Source organism: Hippoglossus hippoglossus, chromosome 6 (assembly GCF_009819705.1).
Source record: "Hippoglossus hippoglossus isolate fHipHip1 chromosome 6, fHipHip1.pri, whole genome shotgun sequence".
Lineage (NCBI taxonomy): Eukaryota > Metazoa > Chordata > Actinopteri > Pleuronectiformes > Pleuronectidae > Hippoglossus > Hippoglossus hippoglossus.
This window is the reverse complement of record NC_047156.1, coordinates 1,826,885-1,829,163: the sequence shown is the minus strand read 5'-3', so window position 1 is coordinate 1,829,163 and position 2,279 is coordinate 1,826,885. Positions and strand designations below refer to the sequence as shown.

The 2,279-nt window shown below is 44.4% G+C and overlaps 1 protein-coding gene across 1 annotated transcript in view; it reads left to right on the top strand.

Annotated features, from left to right (window-relative positions):
* The window catches only part of LOC117763024 (homeobox protein DBX1-B-like), a 5,437-nt gene extending 3,655 nt beyond the window's left edge, over positions 1–1,782 (top strand). Inside the window, exons 3-4 of the mRNA XM_034587855.1 lie at positions 831–1,033; positions 1,149–1,782. Of these exons, the coding sequence (XP_034443746.1) occupies positions 831–1,033; positions 1,149–1,460 (515 nt within the window). The 3' untranslated portion in view covers positions 1,461–1,782. The remainder of the gene's footprint in view (positions 1–830; positions 1,034–1,148) is intronic.
* Positions 1,783–2,279: the final 497 nt, after the last annotated feature.

Sequence of the window (2,279 nt, the reverse complement as noted above, 5' to 3'; positions counted from 1 at the left end):
CAGGTGCGTGACACTGAGCGTCTCTGACCTCTGGAGCCTCCACATTGTCCTGACCCCTCTGTAATGGGCCTGTAATAGAGCGGCCTGTTCAACTCAATTCATTCCAACACAATCACCTTCCTGCAGCCGATTTGCAGCCTTTAACAATCCAGCTTCATGCTCCATTAGAGGCTGTGTGAGCGGAGCCGTCTTATTAGCATAGGCTCTGTTTCCAGCGCTCGACAAATTGGGGCTTTTAGATATCGACTCTTCAGGCCGAGGCAGTTTGTCGTGGGCAGCGTCAGGGAGGCAGAAACAGGAAGGACACAAAGATAACGTTTTCACCCTTTTAAATACACAAGTTTGGAATTATCGGAGCGTTTGAAAGATTTTTGTGTTTGCTGAATTGTTAAAAAGAGTTTGTGCTGTTAAGTAAAGATGGAGGACACGTGTCCACTTCCACCAGACGTACCAACACGAGTCTCGGTCTCGCCAAAACACGCTCTCGACCAATCGTGGGTCAGTCTCAGCTGTCAATCATTTCAGAGTTTCAGCCTGTTTTTATATCATCAAATAACAAATTAAAACGAAACTCATCAGAAACATGAACATTTGAACATACGACGATAAGAACGACCTAAAATTGAGAAAAATGTATTTATCGTTTACTTTAATTCCAAATGACGTCAGAAGAGCAAGATGGCAGCAACCGTCTGATGAATTCTGGCGTCATTTCTGGACAGTGGGAGGAAGTGAAGACGCGTCGTCCATCTTTAAAACTTTGTCTGTGTTCATGAGTTACATCCAGATGTTACTGGATATTAAATCTCTTCTCATGTTTTCCCCTCCAGCCTCCTCCTCCGTGATCCCCGTCCCGGGAACGTTTTCCTGGCCCCTGGCCCCCAGAGGGAAGCCCAGGAGGGGCATGCTGCGGCGGGCCGTGTTCTCCGACCTCCAGAGGAAGGCGCTAGAGAGAACCTTCCAGAAACAGAAATACATCAGCAAACCAGACAGGAAGAAACTCGCCGGTAAACTGGGTCTCAAGGACTCGCAGGTAAACAGGATTTCATTCAGTCCAGTTGTTGGTTTTTGACCTGTTGCTCTTTAATTGTGGATTTAAAACTTGTTGGGATATTTTCTGTCACTGACGTTTCTCTTCTCCTGTGCAGGTGAAGATCTGGTTTCAGAACCGCAGGATGAAATGGAGAAACTCGAAGGAGCGGGAGCTGCTGTCGACCGGCGGCTGCCGCCAGCAGACCCTCCCCACCAAGACCAACCCGCACCCCGACCTCACCGACGTCGGCAGCGCCACCTGCTGCCACCGGCTCGACAGAACCACACCCGACAGCCAGGAGTCACATCTGCACCACCACAGTCGTCACCACCACCATCATCATCATCACAGCCCCTCGTCTCCGTCAGAGTCCAGCAAACAGTCGGAGCTCTCAGAGTCGGACGGTGAAGAAATCAACGTCTCGTAAAGATTTTTATAAAACCCTCCACGATAAAGAGAAACTGAGACTTAAAGAGAAGATGTGAGTGGAGGTCAGATCCAGATGTGAGTGGAGGTCAGATCCAGATGTGCCTTGTCCACAGCGGTTTCTCCTCGGTGCCATATTCCTGTACAGTGTTTGTTTCACATCTATATGAACCTCGGTGCATCTATATACAGTAAAGAAGGTACACTGAGCGCTTTTAGATTTAATATTTGTAGATTTAAATGTTTAACACTTTCATGTACAAATTTTTTCTTTCCCTACATATTTTGTATTCTCTATATTTTCTTAAATAAATCGTACAAAAGTCTCACGTTGTGTTGAATTCATCAGAAACTCTGCAGTCAGCGAATGTCTTGATCTGGATGTAGAGCAGATACTAAACTGTTTAAATTCTTTATCTGCAGAAGATTTGATTGTAGAAATATTTAACAGGAAAGAACACGAACATGTTGCAACTTTCAAAGTACAAGCAGAGAAATACATTTTTGTGATTTTAGTTCTTTTTACACTGTTTGTTCAAGTTTCTGATAAGTTTGGATTTAATGAGTTACTTGATGATCATAGAGTGGAGATGGTTTTTATATCATATGAACTTAAACCCAAAGCTCCACGATCATCACTGCACAGACTCAAGATGGTGGCAGCGGCATCGAAGATATGTTAATGAAGACGTGTCGTCCATCTTTATTTACCTGGATCAGTCCAACACAACACTGACAGTTTACTGCTGTAAAACACAGGAAATAGATGAATGAGCCGCAGATGTTTAATATTCATGTATAAAATAAATAAAGTGATCAA